Here is a 24719-nt window from a genome sequence, read left to right as displayed (position 1 = left end):
CATTCTCTGTATTATTCTATTCAACTAGAGCAGTAACTTTTGCTATATGCTCCCTGGTAACATTTCCCTGAGAATCTCTTGAGAAAGAAAACACAAGAACCAGTAATATCTTTTTATTAAAATACCTCTCAAAACACTCATCATCATAAAATACACTGGGTGTTGCTGCATGACATTTGTGAACACACAACACTTTCAGCAAGCTCTAGACAGCATCAGGAATTACAAAAAGTAAGGCAAGCCCCAGAAGGTGTGCACTACCTTCTCTCAGGCCACTACAGACAACTGTGTTTACATTTTTATATGCCACTCCCCACAGCATTTCCTGGACACCTGTAAGGCCACTCCCCCATCCCTCCCACCCCCCCTCAATTTGACCTCACAGTAAAATTCTGAGGATGTAAATGGAGACAGTGTCACAGATCCATGGGGCAGCAGGTGCCTGACCAGAAACATTAGCCCTGCTCCTCCCCCAAGAAGATTCTGAACTAGCCTCATATTTCCAATAATTTAAGACTGCAAAAATCTGAAGCATGCTATTGACCTCCTCCTTCCTTGATCGCTACGTGTCTCCTGTCTCAGTCAGGAACATTGATGCATCACCCTCCAGCTACAGTCACAGCTAGTCTAACATATTCTTCTTCTCCGTTCATTTTTAGGAAATTCTAGCAGAAGAAAATATAACATGAATTGTAAAATACAGGATGAACAACTCCTCCATTATAAGCTAAGTTTTTCTATTCTTGTCTATGATCTTTTATCACTTAACTGTAAGTTTAAAGTATGAAGACATTCCATTATCCTCTAGTTCAAAACAGTAACATTCATCTTTCAAGTACATCTTTAGAGCTGAAAAAGACACTGAAGAAAGTAACATTATTTGACATGAGTAGATTTCTCTTTTATTATCATCATTATTATTATTATTCCAACTTATTGAAAGAACTGTATAATGAGAAAAAAATTAAAAAACATTCAGGCAAATTTTTCAACAAAATAAATGTAATATGACTGCTTTCTTTTGTACATGGTACAGATAGACAGGTGTAACTAGAAAACAGTTTAATCCCTCTAGACTGAGGTTAATGAGAGAAAAATTGTCAAATTCTTTTTTGTATTTGCATATGCACATATGCAAAAAAAAATTCAAGGCGTTAAAACCCACATTATTATAAATACGAAAAGCTGATCATTAACTACTCATACACTTTATTCTTGTACTTAGTACCATTATCAGTGGAGCCCTTAAATGGGTCATAGTAACTGCTATGTAACTGTCAACATATAAAAACTCTTACTTAGAAAAATGGACAATGTTCTAAACTCAGAACACTTTAACTTTGCCTTTGCAGACACATATTCCCTTCTTCATAGACAAAACATTTATGGGGGGGGAAAAATAAATTTAATAATAATAAAAATGTTTTGGAATAAATATTCACAGGAAATTACTAAATGGGAGCATGCTTGCTGCCAGCTGCTCAGCTGGTAGACCTGTACCACTTGCTTGTTCCTGTCATTTCATTCTTTGTTCCTTTAGGCATTAAATCCATCATAGTGTTTCTTGTTTCCTTTACTGGACTAAATGTTCAGGGTGTAACAACCCTAAAGAACAATGCAAAAGGTGGGAAATGCAACTGCACTTAATAGCTTTATTTTGGGATCTAAGAGAAGACTGAAAAGATTATTTTGTGTAACACATAAATTATGCATCATAGGCCCCAATGAAAAGAGAGAAGGGCAAATGAAACTTGGAGGAAAAGTGTCCCATACATGGTGTTTTTGTTGGGCAGCCCTTCTAAGAAGTTAGGATTTTATCCATGACAGCCCATACTTTGAACTTGCAGAGGAAGCATGAATTTTTATTTTTCTCCAAGTACCATTCCACAATAAAAAGCTAACCTCAAAAACTGGAAGGTAATAAAGTTAAAAAACAAAACCAGAAACTAAATCCCAAAAACCCAGCCCCTAAACAACATCCACTCTCCCTTCAACCTAGCAGCCATTTATTTATTTGTTGAATTTAGATAATGGAAATCTCATTACCATATTCTAGAAGTTTCCCTAGTCTAAACTACACGATAGAGTACTATGTTCTGAAAACCAGTATAGCCAATACTTTCAAATCAAAGGAAAACAATCAGAACAGCAATGATGAGCATGACTGTACCATTTGAGCAAAAATAAAGAAAAATAAGTTTAAAACATAGTGTTTAAACATCTACTAGTTAGCCTTGCTTACATGAATTAAAAAAAAAGAAAAAAGAAAAAAAGAAAAATAAGTTCTTTGATTTTATACATCCTCTTTTCAACCAGGGACATTTAATTGCAACCAGCAGGCACTCCACCAAAACGCAGTATTTGCAATCCCCGTCTCTTTAACCGAGAGAGATTACTTTGGCCTCAGTATTGCTATATTACAGTTTTCCTGCTTCAGAACATGCAGTTCATACATTTGACAGTTTTACTGCCGTAGTCGATGCATTCTGGCCCAATACACTCACAGCAGGCGTTGTGAAACCATCGGTATTTGGAAGCTCCCATGGACTCACAAGAGATCTTGCACTGATGTATTGACATGCAGTCATCAAAATACACCACAGTACACATGTGTTCTAAACCAAGAGGGGAAAAAAATTTGGTTTAAAAGGTCTTAAAGTGTTTTTAAAGTTCAGCTAGAAATTAATTAAATGAGCAGCTTTAGAAGTATGATTGCAAACTAACAGGACTGTGAGGCATAAGGAAAAAAAGGTGACAGTAAAAGCAGAGAGGCAAGACAGAGAGATAAGGTAAAATTGATCAACTTCAAATTTTCAGCATCTATATCTCAACCTATTGTCTGATCTACTGGATTAATTTACTTCTATATTCACAGGCAAGAATGTTTTTGAGTTTTGTCCCCCAGTTATGACAGCCAAAAAGAGTAAGGATGAGCTATGTAAAAATTACTATCAAGAATGTGTCCTCTGAAGGTAATATGCTACATATTGTACATATTATGTACATACATGTACATAATATGCTACAAAAAACTTCAGGTTTAGAGAAATTACATTAAAAAACATCAAAACCCACTTATTTGGACGTAAATGTTTCTTTCTCCCCCCTCTCTTTTTTCAAAAACTCTTCAGCCAGATTAAATCACAGACCTAGAGAATCCTTTTTCATCAGCACAAAACTGCACACTTTTTTATTCCTTTTCCCTTTTTTTTTTAGCAACATCACCAGCTTCACTACTAATCTTGAGAAATCCCTTCAGCCTAAGTGTTGACTTCGTGCTTGTAACACCCATGCAATAACTTGAAATGCCATGAAGTTTGGTGTTGCAACATCAAAATGGAGCTAAGATATTCACCACAGCTATAAAATAAAACTACTCCCCTGCACCCCCCAAGTCCACTTCCAATTCTCCAAGCTGGTAAATTCCACCATCTTTGGTCTGTACTGACCAGGTGATTATACCATAAAACTTTGTTCATCCCCCAAAGGACTGTGATTACATAAGATTTTCCCAGGGCACGCTCTGGGGAAAGCACAACTGGCAGCTGTCCACAAACAGGAATGTCTCCCTCATGCACATCAGACAATCAGCTTGTGAGCAGGAGATGTCAAAAGGGCTTTCTAGTCTGTTACTGCTCATGGTGCACCCAGGAGAAACCCACTGATCTACATTCCAATGTGGATTAGAAAAAAGTAATCCAAATTTAAATAGTAAATCAAGACAAGTGTATTTGGCTTGTTTTTTTTTAATGACCAATTTTAACCACTGTCAAATTGTTTTGCTGCTACCAAAACAGCTGCAAGAAGGTCAGAGGATGTGCTGCCAGCCCACTGAAAGCAACACTGCCTTGCTCAGGCTCCAAACTGATGTACATGCAGACACACCGTATACAGTGCGATAGGGATCTTGGGGAGGAGAGGAAGAACCAGACCTGAAGCAGTTTCTGCTCCCAGAAAAGCTGTGCTGCAAGTAAACCTGCAGTTGTCAAAAAAAATCTTGCAGTACCTGAAGTACTCAGAGAACAAAACCTCTACCTGAAAACAACCAGCATATCTACAGCTTCAGTAAGGATGTTTGATTCACAGAGAGGAAGAGGAAAGACCTGAAAAGAAGTGTATCCTCCGGTACCATGTGCAAAGAGTGATAGTATACAGCTAAGGTGCTCAGCCAAAGCTGAAAAGTACTAGGGAGATGCAGCTACCACAGCCTTAAAGGCAAGAAGGCATTCAGAGGCCAGACAGCAGCTCCAACTTTTATGGGGAATACACAAGGACTTGGCAACATTTCATCACCAGTGACAAAAAGCTCAGATTGCCATAGTCGCAAGAAGAAGCACACATCATCCATTCCCAGAAGGCCCAGGTGGTCGCAGGTATCTGCTCCATTCACTCCTTACAGGAAGTTTTCAGTGGAAGGGTAGGGATGAGGAAGTAGAAGCAAGTCTCCAGGCAGTATTCTCATGTCCCATCAGTCATCCAAGTCAGTGCTGGTGTTTGAAGCACTAGAACCTTACAGAAGCCTCTGTTGCACATTACTTGTACTCTTTATATCCTTCTGCTTAATCTCTAGTCAGTCCTTTGACACCTTTTTAGTAGTTTCCTACTGAAGTGTTACTACATTAAGTTTGATCTTAAATTCCATACATAGTCTTAGAAGGTGTCAGCTGAAGGCACAGAGCCTCTGCCTGGAAACAGGGAATCCTGGCTAATCTAAAGATTTCTTCCTGCAAAATCACCTTTTGGGATGCCATCTCCAGCCGACTGACTTAGTGTCTGGATAAGCCTTAGAAGGCAAACCGATTCATGGCTATTGCCAGATTGCAGAGGAACAGCTCTTTAAAGGAAGCAACCATCCAAGGGGTTGCCAGAAGGGCTTGCTATCTGCTGATCAAGGTACTCCAACTTGCAACACACAAAGGAAAGCCTAAGGCAGCCCAGGGAAGTTGTCAGGAAAACTGTGCACACTCTGAGGTGTTCTAACTGGTCCCAGCACTTACAGGCTGTCTTCACACCAGAGAATGCCCAGTCCCTTCTGTATCACCTGCTCACCTTCATGTTAACCTCATCTCTGACAGCCTCAGCAGTGTTAGTACTGCTTCACAAGTCCTGGCGAAGACCCTCCAGAAATGAAATAAACTTCCTGTGGAAGGAGAGCCTGTGATTCTAGGATGTAAAGATCAACGACATTGAACAGGGAGACACCTCTCCGGGTAAATGAGGCCAGAGGAGCAGCAGCACCTGGCAAAACTAGGTGGCATCAGTCAGCTCCTGTGAGACTGGTCTCCTGAATCACTCTCCCAGGATCAAAGCCAAAATCCAACCTTATAATGGTGGCAGCAACAACCAAGGACATTCATCTTGACTGAGTGGGGATTGGAGAATAAAGTTTTTTTCCACCTGCACACAAGTCAAGAAGATTAGGTTCTCGAGGACGAGTACAAAAATGTTGCAAAGGGGACAGAGCAGACTGCATGTGGCAGGCCAGAGCCAGCAGTAGATCCATCTGGTCCCAAGTAGCTCTTGTAAGCAGCTGGAGGACATGCTCCATGTATATGTTCCCAAATTGTTTCTGACTTCTTGCTCACTGAAAGACTTGCCAGGTCTGAACGAGTCAGATTGTCCAGGGTGCACTCTGTTTGTCACAGGGCACTCCTGGTCCCCTCCTCAGCAATGCTTCTGTGCTCATGTAGAGGCTGAGTTACTGAAAATTCCTCCCCTCAAGCACTAAATCTTGCTCTATAGACTGCAGAATTACACACGTTGAAAAAAATACCTACAGGCTCAGCCGGGATCTGGGAGAGTACTTACATTGTTTCACAAACCTAATTACAGAGTCACCACTTGGCTCCCTCAGTGTAGATGAAAACAATATTACTTAGTGCAGTAACAGCTTTCTCATTTGCATTTTGCCAATTTTCGCACACTAAGGACCACAGACAGCAGATGCAGGGAGGGAGAAGGATGCAGCAGCAAACTTTTCACCAGAACATTAATTTCTCACCTTTTTCCCCCTCACACTTCATACTCAGTGAAGGCTGTGTAGTAGAAACAACAACCAAATTAAAATTAAAAATGAACAAAAGAAATTACAGGCTTTGCTATAAATCTATAATGGTGTAATATAGAAGAATTTAGTAACTCAGAGAACCCAGTTAATGATAATTTGTTGTGGGATCTTTGAAGTTAAATGTGCTACGTAAGTTCAGCTGTCTGCTGGCCAGTTTATTGGTAGCTCTAAAAGCTCTTTAAAAAGATAACTGTCCATCCAGCAATCATACCTTTTTATCATAAAACGGCCTGGGTTGGAAGGGACCTTAAAGATCATCTAGTTCCAACCCCCCTTCTGTTGGCAGGGATACATCTTCCACTAGAAAAAACACTAGTCTGGTGCAATAGTGCCAAGAGAGGAAAACAAGAACAAGGAGATTAACCTGCAACTGATTATGAACAATCAGTTTACATAATCTACTACTTTTGGACAAGTCAATTTTATGTCAATCAATTTATAAAAAGAAACTTTTTTAAAAAAAGCTCTTCCTAGACTACCTACAGAGGTAGATGTCTCTTCACTGGAATTCTAGCTCTCCTCTCCCTGTTGCACTGGAGGGGAGCAGAATTGCAGAGCAGACACCATCCCCCGTGTCACCAAGAAGTGTAAGTCAGAAACCCTTAACTGCACAGATTTTGTTTTATCAATTGCCAAAAAAATATCTAGTTCCCCTCTCCCTCTCACCAACATCCTGTCATCATCTGCAACAACTAAGCTTATTTAAACCTCTGAACTCACAATTCAAAGCTCTGAGGGTATCAGCTAGAAGTAAAGCAAAGACAGTGAACCACAAATGTAGCTCCAGATTAATAACCATTACAATCCTCTCTGAAGTAGAGGCTCAAGTGCCAGAAACAACTGATACAAAGAACTACAGCAGCTCCAGCAGCGCCTGCATAACTTTGGCAGCATTACAAGTCAGTTCACAGGAGGAAAGGGAAGACACTCATTAGGAAAATAACGGGGAAGTTCAGGGTCTGGCAGCTGGGTTCAGAGTAGGCTGGGGGGGGGAGAAAGGAATGCTTTATATCCCACCGCACCCCACCTCCTCCCAGATCCACAGCCGCTCTCCCTGGCGGTGGCTCCATGCCACTCAGGCACAAACCTCGTGCTTCCCGTGGCTGGTGCTGCTTTTCCTGGCACTCACCCAGAACTGCATCAAGCAAGTCTGGCACCCTGGGCCAGCTTTACAGTGATCCCTGCGAAAATGCGCAGTAAAGCTAAAATCAGAGCTGTGTTACACTATGTGACAAGGGGTATTTGTAAGCAGAGCCTTTCCAAATGTTGGAATGTATTCCAGAAGACAGCAAAAACACATTTACTGTCCCCCTAAAAAATCTGCCTCTCATTAGCCCCTCTCCCTTTACAGGCCATGCCATCGGCTGCTGCCAGCACACCATGTTGGAGGGAAGCATGCAAGGAGCCACAGAAGAACCACAAAATGGAGGAGGCACAGCACTGTGAAGAAAACATAAGGCATCTGTGTTCCTGCTCACAGGAATATTCTTTCAAATCCCTGATTGTCACAGTCCTGAAGACAACTGCTTAAGGGTGTCTCCATTTGCAAGACCTGCCCACAAGCCTAGCAGCATTTTTGGGGAGAAGGGTAAAGCCATGGTCTGTTTCTTCCACTGCAGGCTATGCTTTACTGCCACTGAGAACACACATACATGTTCACAGACCCTCCCTCTCTTCCAGTGGTTCGAACACTTGTCAGCTTGTTAAAGCAGTGACACAATTATGTGACTGAACTTTGCATGGGCAGAAGCCATCGGGCTCCAGGAACTTCCTCAGCTAACCTCACTGTGCCCATGCTCATAAGGCTCTTCAGTCCCAGCCTACTACCCCTCCACCTTTTGATTAATGGCTTCCCCAGTGAACTCAGCAAAACAGTATTAGAAACAATGCTACCCCATGGCTCACACAACATCCAACACTGTTCCCCAGCTGTCCTGCTTCCACCATAATAAATATCAATGATAAAAATCAAGGCTAGATGCTAATTTTTCTTTCCACCTCCTCTGTTCTCAATGCTCAAATCATCAATGTTTTTATAAGCAAAATTTCATATGACTTTTGAGAAAGCAGAGCACTACAAAGTTATCTTCACTGTGACCAAGAAAAGCGACTCTTCAGCAGGCTTATGTATTTAGATACTTAAAAAGTATAGGAACAGGATGTGGAAATTTTGTCTTTTCCCATTCTTTACTGGTCACTCAGATGGAGAAGGCATAGCCAATGATTACAAGAACAGCTCTGACATTTATTTCTGTTTTAAGTTTCTGCTAAGGCCTGAAAGGCAGTGGCATTTGGTAACTATTTCCAAATATAACTGTTGGTTTTGGACTGTCATCATTCCAGTAAGAGCTCTCTCAACCTAATCTCTAATATGTTCCTAGTAAAAGAAATGAAGGAGACTTTTGACTAAGAAAAAATGGCAGTGTTATGTATTTGTCTGTGTTGTTGAACTCCAAACTGCTCCACACCCTTGAGATGCAATTCAAATTCCAAGTTTAATCCAAAACTATCATTACCCCATCCTGTTGGTACGGCAGAAAAGGATTGTCAGGGAGCAGTCAATTGGGTTGCAGTACCTAAGTACAGTGGGATATATTCAAACATGATTTTTTCCCTGAGTTTAATTTATAACTGTAAGTACTGTAGTGTTTGCACACAGGGCTTTTTGTGGCTTTCCATTTTACATGGTTTTGTAGATTATTCTCATAACGGCAAGCAAGCATTTTAATAACATCAAAGACACATGAATGAGATGCTTTCTGCCCATCTGGTTTCCTAGTTCTGGAATTAATTTATTTTTTCTAATGTGCCTTAGCCAAAGGAAATTAGAAAAGTTGCCATTATGGTTCCATTTAATCAGCAGCAGTCCTACTCAGAAACACAAGTAGGTCAATGGTTCACACTGATACGGAAAAGCAGCGTGTCCATCAATTAGGGTATCTTTTATTGATAAGATAAAAGGGCCATCACAACAGCAACATATGGGGTTACGAATATCTGAAGTGTATGTTGGGAAGGAAGCAAAGCATTAATTGCACTAATAAAACAAATCAGATGCTCTTTTTCCCCTATTAAGCAGCAATTTCACTATGAACTGTTTATGAGATTCTCTAAAGTCTGACGTAATGATTTGCAGGGAAAAGTGTTTCAGGTTTAGTATGGAAACCAAGAAACAGGGAGTATTTTTTTAATACCACTGTCGACACTACCTCAGACTTCTCATCTTCCCCCCACCCAGCCACAGCAAACAGTATTCTGAAGTCTGTCCTCTAAACTGAAGGTAAGAATATAAAAATCTTCATATAAAATAGGAGGAATGAATCTGTAAGCTAAACCCCTACCACCAAGTTACTTATTTTGAAGACAGTCTGTCACATATCCTTCCTTCATCAATCCTTCTAATCTTGCTTAGGTTTACTATTAATCCTGGATTTCATACAAAATGTCCTTCTAAAGATTTCGAGTTATGCCAGCTCAGATGAAAGATATAAACAACAGCTCCAGATAGAAGTGCTTATGGTACATGGTTTTCTCAGACCTCTTAAACCATGTTTCAGTTGCCTATCTCTGCACTGATACATGATTTGGATTCAGTTTCTGGTCTGTCCTGTCTCCTAAGCTACAGGTAACAGTTTCTAGATCAGAGAACACACTGTGCTAGTGCACATGAAACTACACGAACTAACTGCCTCATGCCACAGGAGTAATTATAGAGATAAACTCACATGGTTCAGTGTCTCCTAAGAGCATCAGTCATCTTAACACCATCTTCCATGTTCCTCAACACCTTTGCCTCACTCCTTCTGTTATGTCATGCTCAAAATTAGGCTGAACTTTTCATACATTCTTATGGGAAAAGAAGAAGCGAGCACACAGAGAAGCATAGGATATGCACCGAGAAGGCTCCTGGAAGAGAGAAGAGGCGATGCTAGGGATTTAGACACTACACTCATTACCTTTGTCACTAGAGTAAGGTGTGTGGACATTGTTGTTTGGAATAGAGACATTCTGATGCTGTGGCTGGTTCACTGTTTCTAAAAAGGAGACGAGGTTCTCATGGTGTGATAGTTCTTCTGCCACAGGGAAGGAAACAATATTCCAGTTCAGTTGAGTATCCCCTTCTGTCAGTGCCCGGAAAAGGGAAGGAATTGGTTCATGCAACTCCTCAACAGTGCTCTTGGATGTTGGAGGTGTGTCACTGTAATTGCGAGGATTGCACATACCTGCAGAGAAAGAAAACAATAAATTACACAGAACCCCCTAAGCTCTTCTTCTTGGAACAGGCAGAAATATTAAGAGAATTAAAATTGCTGGGGTTTTTTTTTGTTTTTTTTTTTTTTTTCTGAAAAGAGCACAAGAGAATTCTCTCATATCTATCCCACTCTCAGCCCAGTAGCAGAAATGCTATCAAAAACAGTAGGACAAGCTTTCCATAACAGCAGGTTTTGGATTGCTCAGATTTCTACAAAACACACCTGTGACTTGTGAAAAGAAAAACCTCATCTAAACAACATTTTGTTTCCCTTTCAGTGTTAGCATTACAGCTTAGAAAATGGAGGGTTCAGTGGAAGGTTTGTTTTCCCTGGGAGAAGAGACAAAGCACAGTATAATTGATAGGAGCATAAACCTGGAATGCAAGCTTAGGACTGAAAAAAGGGAGTATCTTGATAAGTCTGAGGTACGTGAAACTTTTGATCACAATTCAAGTATTTCATCTCATCTGCTGCAGCAGTGCACTAGATCTTTTTAGTCATCTGCCAGAGATGCAAAGATCACTATCAGGACAGAGCATGAGTCTGAATTACTTTACTTGTGCAGAGACAGCCAAGATGAACCTCATTTTGCTACTTAGCTGGAAGGGCCACAACAGGCAAAATACTCATTTCTAGATTACTTCTTCCTTATTTTTCAACATCTTCTGCAGTATCATTTTTTAAACCTTGTAATCTTTTTTCACTTTGCCAACTCCTACAAAATGTTTTTGATATGTGATGACGGAGCCAGTTTTTCGTTAACCATTTAAACACTAACATTTATTACTAACAATGAGACTGAAGGGCATCTCAATTTAAGTCCATTCTGTGGAAAAAAACAAGATTAAAAATAAAACTTGTATCTGCATAGGTCTTTTAAACTCAGGAGTCATAAAAAACTGTAAGAAGTCACCTGTCAAGAGACAGGCAAATCCATTTTCCTCATGTACATCTGGATATAATTTTGGGTAGTTTCACAGACACAGGTTTAGACAGCTACAGCTGCAAAGCACACCAATTTCTGAAGTATAAAAGTGATATGAGATAAGAATGTTCAAAGTCTACCTGCCTCACAGAGAAGTATCTCTTGCCCCATAGATCCACTAGGACTCCAGTTTCACAAATAATTGTGTTTAACTAGAGACTTACACAAACCCATAATCTTCTCAACCTAAGTAGATGGATTTCCATAGTGAACAAAGCAGAGGGAAGTTTGTCCATGGTGATTAGCATGAGATCTAGCAAATCTTAAGCAAGTGGTTAGCATTACTAGCATTTGGTAATAGGAATGCTCCACAGCAGTCTGCTCCTATAAAAAGGTGAGCCAAGTACAGAGTAGGAAAAAAATAAGCCTCTTTTCCAAACAACCTCAGGTCATACAAAAAATAATTCCACTTACACAAACATCCTACTGTAGATGATTGTTTTCCTACTCCTCTCAATTAGGTTTGTTCTTCATGGACCTTTCTAGACTCACTGCTTTAATAAAAAATTCCTATCCCTTCCTTACCACCTTTTAGTAAGCACTAATATTAACAATACTTTAACAAGCACTGTATTAACCATACAATTGCAATAAAGGATGCCCACATGAAAATCAGTTAGGAAGATATCAAACCAGGTAAGAGTTTTGTACAGATACATCAAGGGATATATGCTTTATTTGATGTCATTGTATTAAGCTTGTGAAAGAGAAACCAGTGGGCCTTTCTAGACCTGTCAGACCAGACCTCTGCCAGGTAGGATTCAGAAAATAATTTTGCTGATAAAAAGGACACACAAGAGGAAAAAATATAACATCAAGATTGTTTACCAAAATCCTGCAGAATGTATACAAGTTTGTGTGCATATCAATATAGTATGAAAATATTACCTTAAGATGGTACCAAAAAGTCATTGGTTATGGTTTAATGGGTAAATGCTTATCCACAAAGATCCATCACTCTTAGTGTTTTTAAAAGCATTTGAATTATAATTATATTTTTATGTAGTAAATATTATAAAATAGCAGCTTTGGTAAAAAAGAAAATTTAAAAGTTTAACTTATGAGTAACCTGTAAGGATCAAACATGTCTACACTACTGCTTTGGAATGGATGAGAAGATGCAGAAATGGGCTATTAAAATGCTGGAAGCAGACAAGCTTTTACACAAGGGACTAGAAGAGCTTAACTCAAAGGGAATGGAGGACTTGCTGCTGCTCTCCCTCCTCCAGCATGTTTTTCCCTATCAGAGAAGGGACAGAACATACACAAAACACGGAGCACCAGTACAGTTAGTGGTGGAGGATAGGAGGTAATTCCTGACCTCAAGGCAGACATGATCTGTAAGACACAATAATCTATCTGCTTTTACATTAGACATGGTCAGCTTATAAAGAAACTTAAATATCAGCTCAGGTATCAGGGAAAAGCTGTGTCTAGGGAGTTAGGTATGGCATGTATTCCTGTTTCCTCATTTGAATAATGCTACAGGAAAGATGCTCCTACCCTGAAGAGAAGAAGAATAGGACCATGTCATAGAATCCAAAAAGCTCTGAGGCACCCAAAGAATAATTAACACTTCACTATCAGGAGAAGTGTTAATTTACTCAGTACTGGGAAACTGAACTTGAAACCTTGTTAACTCCTCTCCTGGAAAACACTATGGGAAAGAGCTGCAGAACAATGAGTCACCTGCAGATTTATGAAAAGAAGCTCATGTGTGGACTTCACAATCCCAAGAGGTAGGTTCTTTCTCTCCCTAGAGATCACTACACTATGCCTTACTTTCTACAGCAGATAATGGTTCTAAACTAGGGAAGTAACCTGCACTGAAAATGGGTATTTTGACATTAATAATTTTCATGGATTCAGAGAAAACTGATCCAGAAAAGCTGCGAACAGGCAACATTCAAGATGCATCCCTTTCAATGGAAGCCAGGATTTTGGAAGCACAGGGAGACTTACAATAACCACAGGAAGACAAAACTTTTTTTACATATTAAACAAGAAACAGAACTAGAATGCAACCTCCTTAAGCAGGGATAGCACTTGCAAAGATCTGGGGACTCTGATTACCACCTGTCAGCAGCAATGTGTCCTTTCTAAGACTGCCATCTAGTACTATAGTAAGATCTTGTCTGCTTCTTTCTTACCCTTCATAAAGAGCTCTTTTTGTAAATAAAAGAACAGTGGAAACACTAGGCCATGCATATTTACTAGTAGTCCCAACTCTGTCCTAAAGGTGTCTCAGTGCTGTACCTGTCAATGCATCCTTTACAGGTAGAAATGTTCACAGAGCATCCAACCCCACAAAGCAGGTGCTATGGAGTTTCCTCAAGATGACAATTCAAACAGGAGTTTTATGTTTGGGAGACAAAGTTAATAATCAGCTATGATGACATTTAACAAGCAATACCTGGACTACTGCCACCCCGAGCTCCATAGAGCAGACACAGCCTTCAGATGTTTGGGTCTCCACAGTAATTTATTCCGTACCCACACAATGAGCTGTAAGATGCTTAAAGCACAGATTCTGTCCCAGTGTTTTACTTCTATTTTAAGACTATGAGCTGAGCATGTGGCAGGAGAAAGCAATATAAAAAAAGTGTGAAGTCCCCCCTCCAAAATGCAAACTTACCAACACAGTCACAGCACTCATCCCAAAGTGTGCCCAGGCAGAGCATGCACTCCTTACAGCAGGAACAGTTCCCTTCCCCAGGGCGGCACTGACACAGCTCCTGGAATCAACAGACGCTCATTACACTGCAGCAATCCCAGATGTAAAATAACTACACAGCAGAGTGATTTTTCCTCAAGCCACAACTGAAATTAAGGCATTAAAAAAGCTTAGTACACTAATACAGTGAGTAAACGGTGAAACAACTCCAGCCAAAAACCAATCCAAGTTTACAAAAGGATCTTTTGCAAGTTTGCATTTTTTTTTTCCTTAAAGGTGACATTCTGAAGAGAAATCTGAAGCAAGCATTTAAAAGACAAAAAAACCGTATTCATGGGAAAAGTGTGTGCACTTCTGTGCATGCCTAAATCTAAAAAGTTCTTTGAATGTTTTTCCCATCACAACAGGAAGCTTGGAGAAGGATGCTTCTTTATATATAAATAGTGACTGTACATTATAATTTAGCTAAAAAAGAAAGCTTCTATAAGCCACATGTGCTCACTCAAGACATGCATGATGTCTACCATCACACCTAACCCTGGATTCTAAAAGGAACTTACCCATTTAAGTCATCTGACCACAGGATTTTCTGCATCTCCAAAGACTTGTCACACATCGCTCTCCATTTACAACATTAGTGACCAGATTTCCCCCCACCCCACATCTAGATGATTAATTTTCACTATTATGAAAACAACCATATGCTTTGTCCCTCCAAACTGACACCTTGGGATACCTACAAGACTTCTAGAGCCTCTAGAAAGTGAAATGACCTACACATGTATTTTTTCTTTAACCATTAATAACCTAAAAAGATGGAAAATGAGTGGAAGCATAAATATTTCTCTTTGTACTACTTAAACTCAAAACCACTGGTTTAGCAGTCCTGCTTGAAACACACTCTTGTGGACCTCAAAGCATGGAAAAAGCCTACATGGATGAAGAAAATCTAAAAACCAGGTGGTCTCCTTCCCTCTAACTCAAATCCATACTAGTAATTCCAGTTTGGCCAAAAGACTGTGGCTACTTGACAATAATTCACAGCCTTCAATTACATCATAGCGCAAAACACAGACAAACCAAGAAGTCCCTTTGGTTGTCCTGTCTAAGAATTAGGTTTTGATGACGTCTGTCTAACTATCACATTACACACAACTGGGGAGAAAACAAAATCCCGTTACTGGAAACACTGACCATGGGATCTTTCCACCCCTGGCTTTACTGGAAGGGCCACTGGCAAATCTCTTACACACCAGGCCAGGGAGAAGATTATGCCCATCCCCACTCTTTGATCCCGTTATCCAGAGGCAGAGGAGGGACACACTGCAGGAGATGCTCACAGAGAGAAGGGAAGGGCAGGAGGTGGTTTGGTTTGAAATTCTCCTATCCTGGAGTCTCCACCCATGGTTCCACCCCAACTGGGTCAGGGGCGCCTCTCCTTACAGGCAGGCACCAGTGTTGCCTGCAAAATGAGGTTTCTTTCTGAAGCACCTTGGGAAGAATCTCAGGGGGAAAAATTCCACTTTTTAAATAATTCTTTGCTTGCTATTGTTAAGAAGCAGAAGGTAGGGGAGAAAGGAGGCATTTTTATACCAAATGTCAGGAGCACATTTGCAAGGCAAGGCAAGGCAGTTTTGCATCTGATGATGTATGACCCCTGATCTTTCTTTACTCTGCAAAACTGGCAACTGCAGATATCCACAGCCTGTTGAGCTGCACAGTGGCCACCCCTCGCTCATGCTAATTCACAGAAGACCAAGGAGTGCACTTCAGGGGGGGAGGCCAGAGCTAAGCCTGCCTGGGGACAGGTCTCCAGAATACAGCAAATGGAGCTGCAAGGCTCCCAGGTCTGGACTAAAACTGAACAAGCCCTAGAATGTGCTGCAGACAAGCTACAATGTACTAATGAAGTATAAATCCACTGATTCCTTATTTTCACATTCCCTTCATCCCAGATCACAAGTTGTCTTGAATCCAGCAGAGAAACAAAATTCACCAGCTATTGCTTGTGATACTTAATGATGAGAAACCCTGATTGTGACCCTTTTGCCCCACTGACTGATCAAGAGTGAACCCTTGCTCCACACACATTTCTGCAATAGGCAACCCTCATAAGTATTGAATTTTTACTTACAGAGTGAAAAACTACTGAGATTTATTACTTTTTCATCCTCAAAATTTATGAATGGCACCTATCACTGTTTCCACACAAACTGTGCTGTTCCCAAGTAAAAGATGAAAAACAGGCCAATTAACAAAATATGTACATTTTTCCACAAGAGGAGACACCACAAACTTAGAAAGATGATTTATGTGAATTAATGATACATTTATAAAATACTTATTTTACCATTTGATACACAGATTTTGTCAGCCATTAGAATAAAAAAGCCTGAAAAAACCAGCTTTAAAAATAACCACAAGTACTGTTACTTTGGCCAGAGAATAATACTAACATGTATTAGTATTAAAAATATCCTATTTATTCTTCAACAGTAAAACCAGACAAACAACTTTTCCATTTTAAAGACACCAACCGGCCAGCATGTGGGAGGAGGCAATTCTCGCTAAACTTTTAAATGTAATGCATGAATAGAAGCCAGAAAGTTCACAAAACTAAAGTTGTTTCAGTTTTCTGGAAGAATATTCTCAGAGAATTAAATGTAACCTTAAATTCTGCACTTGCAACCTGATAACAAAAAATTCTGCTTAGCATCCATGTGTGTAAGTACTGACTTGGAGACAGCAAGATTACCTACTATTATTGTAATAAATTTGTTTTTACAGGAAGGGCTTATGAGCAATGCAATATTTAAGGGTTTTTTTTGTTGTTGTTGCTGTTCGGGGATTTTTGTTTGGTTGGTTATTTTTTTATTATTATTTCTTTATTTTACAGTTGGAGGGAGAGGAAGGAGGAAAGAACAACCTAATTAATTAGTCTTCTGCCACTTTGGGGCAATAACTGCATGTTTTTCTACATATCTGTTTGCACATCCATGGTTTCCTTAACCAGTTTTGAGTCCTCCTGCCTGACTCATCCACACTGGATACTGGTACAGGATACATCTTTTTAAAAGAATGCTTACATGAGACGTGGGTGAAGCAAGGCAGAATAAGGAATGTTCCTTGTTGATAGCTGGGGGTGGTGAGGCGTCAGTGGAAGAAAATATTACTCATAAGACAGCTTGGCAACTTCCCAAGCTGAGCTACCGAAGGTGCATTGGAGAATGTATTTTGCTAGGCAAGAAACAAGCCTCACAGTTTAAAAATACAGTATTAAGTAGGAAGTAGGCATGTTTGTACAATAAAGGTACTCCTGCTCCAGAGAACAAACAAAAATTTTTAGAAGATGTTTAACACCCGAGTTTTTTTCAATGCTTTCTTGAAATTCCAGAGAGTATTTTCTTGGTGCAGGGAGAAGCAGGACCTGGAGACATTGGAAACCTCTCTGCAAACTGGAAGGGGGAGTGAAAGAAAGCTTTTTTTCCTAGAACAGTTTAATAACAGAAAATCTCCTGGAAGTGAACCAACCAGAACTGTTTTGTTAACCCAACTGGGTTACATACTGCAGCTACAAAACACACACTGGAAGTAATTTTTAGATGCTGAAGCCCTGAAGTTAAGGAGTGGCGTTTATTTCATACCACAGGGCTAAAATGTCTTGGAAACCCTTTCAGGCTGACAAGTTTGTACACAGGATTAACAGGAGGCAAAAAAGACAGATGAAAAGAGTTTTTAATTTGGAGCGGTACCACACCAGCTGAGGTGGCTGAAGGTCTGTAGAGTTCGGGAGAGAAAATCCTGTTTTCTCCATAAAACAACCTCTCTTTAGAAGGATTGTAAAACCATGCTTGAATCATAACACCATTTGTTTCCTATGCACAGCAACAGTTTAAAGCACTGATGAGGCAGCAAAGCTCAGCTTCCAGCTCAACACCGACATTCCACCCGAGCCTGACTCCTGCAGGGAGCTCTTCACCTCAAGAGCCAACCTGGGACTCGCCTCAAACCCCTTTGCTGTGAACAATTGTGGGAACATCTCATTCTCGAGGTTTCTGCCTTCAAGGATTTCCTCCATGTTGCAAGGACACAATATGCACCTCCCCTCCGCCCAGCGAGCGTAACTGGCCTTTTCATCTCCGCCACACATGGAAACATCAAAACAACCCACGCGGCCAAGTCAACAGCAGATGTGCTGCAATAAACACGGCAGCACACGCTCCGTGTGCACCCAGGGCTCCACCTGGGCAACAGTCACTCCTACACTCCAATTCCCCGGTCCCAGGGACATGGGAAGGAGCTACGGCCAGAGCCTTGATGGGAACTAATTTTGTGGACTCACTCTCTACACTCCCAAGTCTTACCCACAACTCTATCAACAACTACAGGAAGCCACAAAGTTTCTTAGCAAAGGCTGAGCTTATGCAGAGAGATGCCTCAAGCTATTTTCTTACAGGCCTTTGCTTATGGAAAAAAGAGGAGCACCAATGAAGCTAGAGCCCAAGATGCAAAGGGAAAGCTGAATCCATGCGAGTTGTTGATCTCATGCACTGGTCTGGATCTAACAAAATAAATATTTATGTAGGGACCACCCTTAAGCAGACCAGCTCCTAACGAGTGGCAGTAATGACTGTACTGACTTTTTGCCATGCTGGCTAAAATATTTATGTTAACTGTATGTTTTTTGAGAGAGTAGGTCTCTGTCTCCAGGACAGGCAGCCTCGCTCTCTGCACACAGATGCAGATGGAAAACATTCACAATCTGTTTGCTCCCCCACTTGTCTCTGAGTGACATTGTCTTGGTTTCAATATATGGATTTTGCTGAACTTCAACAGCAATAAAAGTCAGCGAGGGAAAAATTTCATGCAATAGTCAAACAACCTCCCTCAATGTGGCATTTTATTTTTAAGTTCAGATTCCTCCAGAAGAGTTTAGAGGGGAAAAAAAGTACATTGATATACTCTACTTGCATACCTATCCAGGAATGAACACGCATTTCATATACCAGTGCAACACTTCTGCCACAACAGCACTGAAGTTTTAAAACAAAACAAAAAAAAAAACAAACAAAAAAACCAAAAACAAAACCAAGAAGAAAGATGACAATTGCTTTAAGTCAAAGCTTTAGGATACTTCCTATCCATAATCAGACTAGTCTGACCTGATCTGTTCTTCTATAAAGAATGAATACTGACTGGTAAGTCAGGCCCGTGTGCAGGAAGACAGCAGCCAGATGGTGGAAACAGTGTAATTCCCCTGCAACTGCACACAACTCACACTGCCTAGGCTACTTTAGGGTCTCAGAGAACTGCATGTGATTTTGATTTTAGGGAAATGCTTTAAAAAGGGGCTCTGCATCACCTGTACAAAGTAAGAGAGAGCACACTACCACGAGTAAAGCAATTCAGTTGGTTCTCTGCACGTACAGTGCTGTGTTGCTACAGAGATGCCAACATAATCCAAGGAAAGCACAGCTGTATGAGCCATTTCCATGCACTGCTGAACCTCAGCCATTTATTGCCAGCTGAGTAAGGACTCCAGTAACATTAACTCCACCCCTCCTGGGCTGAGCTCTATTCAGACTAGCTCATAAAAATAAAGTTTAAATGCTTGCTGTCTCAAGCTTGACTCGATAAGAGATGATTACTCAAGGAGGAGATATCTGTTCTTTCAGAGATGGTGGACTCCATCAGTGGCACCACAAAAGGAGACACATCTTCCCTGTTCTTCCCTTCACTTACAGAAAAACAAGCAGCAGACCAACAGCTTCCAGGGCTGAAATCCAGCGCCTTGACCAACAACTTTCCCCTGAATCAACAAATCTGTACCACTGGATTTGCTATTTAAGTGCAATGTACTTCCAGTGCCACAATTAGCAGTTATTTCTTACAGGTTTCAATCCTAGAGCTGATTTTTAAAAATGCAAGAGGAAGGGTTTATAAATGCATCAGTTTGTCGCAGTGCACAATGTCTAACATGCCAGCAAAACCACTGGAGATCTGTTTGAAAAGGTAAAAATCAGAAGTCTCATTCTTGCTCCTCTATTTAACAGCTCCACAGACCGTGGTGGGGCTGGAAGAAGCAGCAATTTCCTTTTTATTTATTTTTAAAGCAAAGACAGTGCAGAACCCAGAAAGAAGATGGTTCAGCCTACTGTCAGCCTTCATTCCACAGGATGGATTTGTGAATCTGGCAAGTGTTTTTATTTGTAACCCAGACAAATTTTAAACAGAAGTCAGTGAAATGAAGTAAACGTGGAAATGCTTGAGTATACCTCTGCATCTCTTTTCAGGCTGCGATCATGCATTTACAGTAAGTGCACTTGCATGTTACTGCCATATGATCTTGGTGTTCTCTGTTATTGCATTTCCAATCTACAAAGAGGCAATAGGAAACAGTTGTTTTTAAAGAAGTTGCAGCTGACCACATGAAGCCTCCTCTGTTTACCATTGCTAAAAAAATACTTGGTAGCTACCAGAACTGCTTGTCATTTTGCTAAAAAGGCCCTTTTGTTCTGCTGCACACCACATCTCTTAACTTCTGCTCTAAGAAGAGCAACCTGGTCTCTGTTTTCTTTCTCTGTACAGACAGGCAGTGCGTGAAAAGCAGCATCTGAACTTAACATCTATTTCCTACCAGTTCAGCTCATAAGTATTTGGGTTGATTTTTAGGCATCTTTTAATTCACTGTACAAACCTGATGCTATGGAGAGCATCAGGTGTCAACTCCTGACCCTGTGCTTGAGATTTAAGGAACTGGACAAATTGAAGGTCAAGGGGAACATCTCAGACAGGACGTAATCCTTGGCTTGAAAAAGTTTCAATTAAAAAAAGAAGAAACATGTCCATATAAACAAGTACTTGGTATTCTCTATCTATAAAATGGTTGTTGATCTGCACTTATATGGGTAGGGGGCCAGACCAACCTCTTTAAAGAGACACTATTGAACATAAAATACCAGTGATTTGTATCTTTTCAGGATGCAGTTTCAGGACTGTTTTTTGAACACTCAAAAGCAGATGGAGGACACAGGACTCATACCTGTATCAGGCATTTGCTGACGTCGCTGGCACAGAGAGCCTTGTTGCAGCCTGTTGATGATGGGATCCACAGCAGGAACAGAAGGACAGTGACTGTGGGCGCTGTGATGTACTGTGACCTCATGTTTTCCGCAGCTGAACAATTTTCACAAGTACTTCAACCAGCACTGAAACAAGAACCAGAGACTGAAAAGGCTATTGGAACACAAGTTAAATTCTATTCCATTCCCCACTTTCAATTCCTTCAATAAATATGCATATTTAAAAAAAAAACCTCAAACTGGGCTTGCACTTAACAACAAACCCAACCCCTCCTCCTCCAGCTAACAAAAAGCTAAAGCTTTGTTTAAACAAAGCTTTCTGCTATTGCACCTTCGGATTAAAGCGGCAATAAACTTGAGGTGAGCAATCTCAAGTTTGCAAAATCAAATATGACATCCTATAAGCAGCAATGATAAAAAAATGCCTCAGATGAGAAAACCCACCAAAGGAGACCTAATTTTGTAAATGCCTAAAGTAGACAGATGGGTTTTATGTAGTATCTCCTCAGGCTAAGGTATACTCAGGTCTGTAGGACCAAGGCCATACAGCAACCTTTTACAACAAGGCGCTGTCATCTTTAAATGCAGACAAGCAGTCGTTTTCCCATGGACCCTCAGACGTCACACAAGCTTTCAACCCAATCACAAAGTTGTTAGCTTCTTTTTTAAAAATATACAGAAACCAACATTAAAGAAAAAAAGTACCAGACACTTTGAACAACGTAACTTTCAAGAGCCAAGCAAGTTTCCAAGGTCAACCAGAGACGACAAGCATCTGCTACATCAAACAGACAGAGGATCCGGGTTTGTTCAAAGCATTCCACCTTTTTCCCTTTGTGAAAACCCAGCCTGACGGCAGGTGGTATTTGTGACAAATATATCATGATTAGCAGTGTGCCACTCAGTTTCTACTTGAACTGAACCCGGCCAAAAGAGGACCTATTGCACCAGGCACTGTACCAATATATAATAAAAGGCAGCCCATGTTTGGGCAAGCTTACAGTGAGCCTGTATTGTTCTCCTAAGAAAGAAAGAATGCTAATGGAGCACTGGATTGCCTTCTTTTGGTATCTAGAGATGTTTTTCTGTTTTATGAACTACAAAACCCAACACCCTCAATGAGAAAACACGTAAAGAAGGCACGATCTGGACATTGAAAGTCTGCGTCCGATTAGCTCCTCTTACAATAGTTGTTAAATGCCTCTGAATCTCGCTGTGCTGGGCGCGCCGCCATCCGTACCAAGCAGGGCTGGCGAGACCCCCCTGCAAGACCCGGGGGCACGCACGGAGAACATGGGATCTTTTCCCTCACCGCTTTCCCTCCTTGCTATCCGGAGCCAAGGACGCTTCCTTCCAGCGGCTACAGCTGCCGGCCCGGACCCGGCGGGGGTCGCATCCCGGGCTCGGGAGCCGAGGCGAGCACGCTGCCTGGCGAGGGGAGCGACCCAGGCGTGCTCCCGGCACGGCTGGGGCGCGGGGCTGCGTTACATAAAGGGTCCCGAGCAGCGGGGCCGAGCGATGCCGGCTCCACGAGCACCCCTCGGATGCGCACCGGGGTCGGGGTGCCCCTTGCCCGGCCTCCCCTCGCCGCTCCAGTTCCGATTCACCGACCGCTGCTTTCCCAGACTTTTATCCGGCGTGGCGCCCGCCCGGAGCAGGACCCCCGCCCGCCGCCCCGCCTCTCCCGCAGCCCACCCCGGCGGCACCGGCTCAGCATCGCTCCCCCGCTCCGCCCGGATCGTCCCCGGGGCGGAAAACACCCAAAAAAACCCCTCTGGCCGATCGACCCGCACTCGGCTCTCCGTCCCCGCCGCAGTTCCCGAGAGGCCCGGGCCCCAAAGATGGCACTGCCAGGGGCCGGGAGGCCGGTGACAGGGAGGGAGATGTGGGAGAACACCCCCCACCACCGAAGTGGCCCGGGGCAGGCGGGGCCCCGCACGGGGAACGGGTCTTCTCCGGCAGGCACGCAGGCAGCGGGGCGGCCGCGCCGAGCCGCACCGAAACTTTCCTGCCACAAAGAAGCAGCCACGGCTCCGCCGCCTTCTCCACCTCCTCCTCCCCAGCCACCGGCTCCATCCCTGCGCGCCCCCCGCCCACTCCCCCGGCGGCGCCCACCGGGCGGCCCCGGGCCGGGCACCCCGCGCTCTGCAGGCGGCTCTCGCTGCTCCGGAGGCGGCGACGGCGGCGGCAGCAACCCCGCGCCTCGTCCCACTGCTCCCCCCTCGGCCGCAGGCAGCGCGGAGGCGGCGGCCTCGCATCATCGCCCCGCCTCGGGGCACCGTCAGGCGCCGGGGCCCTCCCCCCGGGACCCTCCGCCCCGGCGGGCGCGGCTGCGCGGAGCGGGGCGGGAGAAGGAGGAGGCGAAGGCAGGGGCCGGTCGGTGGGAGCTGCCGCCGGACCGCGCCTAGCGGGACGGCACCTGGGGCACGGCCAGGCCGCTGCATCCGGAGGGGCTTCTTCAGGGGAGGACGAGGGAACATTCCCCCGCTACCCGAGTGAGAGCAGGGAGAAACTCGGGGGTTCTTGGGCAGGAAAGGCAGCCCGGGGAAGCCGGGGTCGGAGGAGCGGGGCGCGGGGATCGCGCCGAGAGGCCGCTGCGGGGAGCAGAGTGCGCCCGGGGCAGCGCTCCCATGCCGGGGGGTGGCAGGAGAAAAAGAACCGCGGGCAGCGCCGCTGGACGTGCCAGCGGGGACCGCGACGAACTTCCACAAAGGCTGAGAAGGTGCAGGTGCCCGGGAGAGGGCAGGGGCCGCCCGCATTGGGAAGAGACCCTGGGCTTCCGGACATCTTCCCCAGGACCTCTAGAACACGTCTGGGAGGTGGCTTTCTCCTCCCACGTGCCAAGCTCTAAGGGACCGAGGCAACACGTTTGGTGACGAAGAAAAACACAAGAGGATCCTGGATGGGCAGCCAGAGACTCAGAGTAGCTCTCAGGCTTCCCAGGAGGCAGTCAGACCCTGGCGAGGGAAACGGGGCCACCGCGCCAACGAGTTACTACCGTATTTCGTGTCATCTCTTCTTCCCAGCTCCCGCCACTCTGGTGAGGGAAACCCACAGCCCGGTGTCCTTAAACAACACATGAGGTATCATCCCACAGAGTAAACTCGGGGAAGAAAAAAATAAAAAAAGAAAGAAAAAAACCAAAACAAAACAAATCCTGGATTCAAATCAGAGACGCCAAGAGATCATTATCTATGGGATTGAAACACTTGGAGCAATAAAACTTCCTAAGAAGTAGCAATTGTAAAAACTCTGTTGCACAGACCCTGATACTGGGAAATCGTTTATCTTTATAAAGAAGACACAGGCTAATGCTAAGAAACATCTGTCTTCAGATGTCCAAAGATACTGCCAAAATATTTTTCTTGTCTCCTGCATCCCAAGTACTTTTGTCACACACTTCTAACACAGCCAAGACTTCTGCAACTCAGTTTTTTCTCTGTTCTTTTTGCTATCACTATCTCCTATTTTTGCCTCTTCCAGTCATGTTTTTACTACTCTAGTAGTATCTGATAGAAGTAACTTGTACCCATTTACTAGTTAACACCTTGCAGCTTTATCCATTTTTCCTCATCTTTTCAAGCAGATAATACAGATTTCTGCAGCCTTTTAAGATTTTACAGCAATGTTCAGAAGAGTATTTAAGAAGAAATTTGCT

General features: G+C 42.8%; 1 protein-coding gene across 1 annotated transcript; it reads right to left on the bottom strand.

Moving 5' to 3' along the window:
* Positions 1 to 351: 351 nt before the first annotated feature.
* Positions 352 to 23312, bottom strand: TWSG1 (twisted gastrulation BMP signaling modulator 1). Its single transcript, XM_005517256.3, has 5 exons — positions 23177 to 23312; positions 21022 to 21187; positions 13941 to 14040; positions 10024 to 10290; positions 352 to 2615 (listed from the first exon to the last, which is right to left on the bottom strand). Exons 2-5 carry the CDS (start codon positions 21142 to 21144, stop codon positions 2434 to 2436), a joined length of 672 nt encoding a protein of 223 aa, XP_005517313.1. The 5' UTR covers positions 21145 to 21187; positions 23177 to 23312; the 3' UTR covers positions 352 to 2433.
* Between the last annotated feature and the right edge of the window lie 1407 nt (positions 23313 to 24719).

This window comes from Pseudopodoces humilis, chromosome 1 (assembly GCF_049639895.1).
Source record: "Pseudopodoces humilis isolate 2021_Gansu_Grassland_sample_001 chromosome 1, ASM4963989v1, whole genome shotgun sequence".
NCBI lineage: Eukaryota > Metazoa > Chordata > Aves > Passeriformes > Paridae > Pseudopodoces > Pseudopodoces humilis.
The sequence above is the reverse complement of the archived record's forward strand: the minus strand, read 5'-3'. Positions and strand labels throughout refer to the sequence as shown.